At 40.3% G+C, this 303-nt stretch overlaps 1 protein-coding gene across 1 annotated transcript in view; it reads left to right on the top strand.

Annotated features, from left to right (window-relative positions):
* LOC119588605 (HEAT repeat-containing protein 1-like) overlaps nucleotides 1-303 on the top strand; it is a gene marked incomplete in the record, with an annotated part of 28,625 nt that overhangs the window by 5,449 nt on the left and 22,873 nt on the right. Inside the window, 1 exon segment of the mRNA XM_037937247.1 lies at nucleotides 67-231. Coding sequence (XP_037793175.1) covers nucleotides 67-231 — 165 coding nt within the window.

Genomic DNA, 303 nt, shown 5'->3' with positions numbered 1-303 from the left:
CCCCTGCTCACATCTGCATTGTGCTGTTTATCCTCTTCAATTATCTTTCTTTTTCCTATATCACAGGTACAAGAATGGCATATCTCATACATTGTGAAATCCCTGCCAACCTGCCTAAAGTCGCCTCATGCAGAGCTGGTGGCAGGGATGTACTTCATCCTGGTGCAGTTGTCCATCAAAGTTAAGCTTAATCAGGATCTTCTTGATAGAGTGATGGAACTAATGATTAGTGTGAGTATCTGCTTTGTATAGAAATTTCCCCATAGGTTGTCATATTTGAACCTTTTATGTTTGGTAAGGAAA

This window comes from Penaeus monodon, chromosome 24 (assembly GCF_015228065.2).
Source record: "Penaeus monodon isolate SGIC_2016 chromosome 24, NSTDA_Pmon_1, whole genome shotgun sequence".
In the NCBI taxonomy this organism is placed as follows: Eukaryota; Metazoa; Arthropoda; class Malacostraca; order Decapoda; family Penaeidae; genus Penaeus; species Penaeus monodon.
The sequence above is the reverse complement of the archived record's forward strand: the minus strand, read 5'-3'. Positions and strand labels throughout refer to the sequence as shown.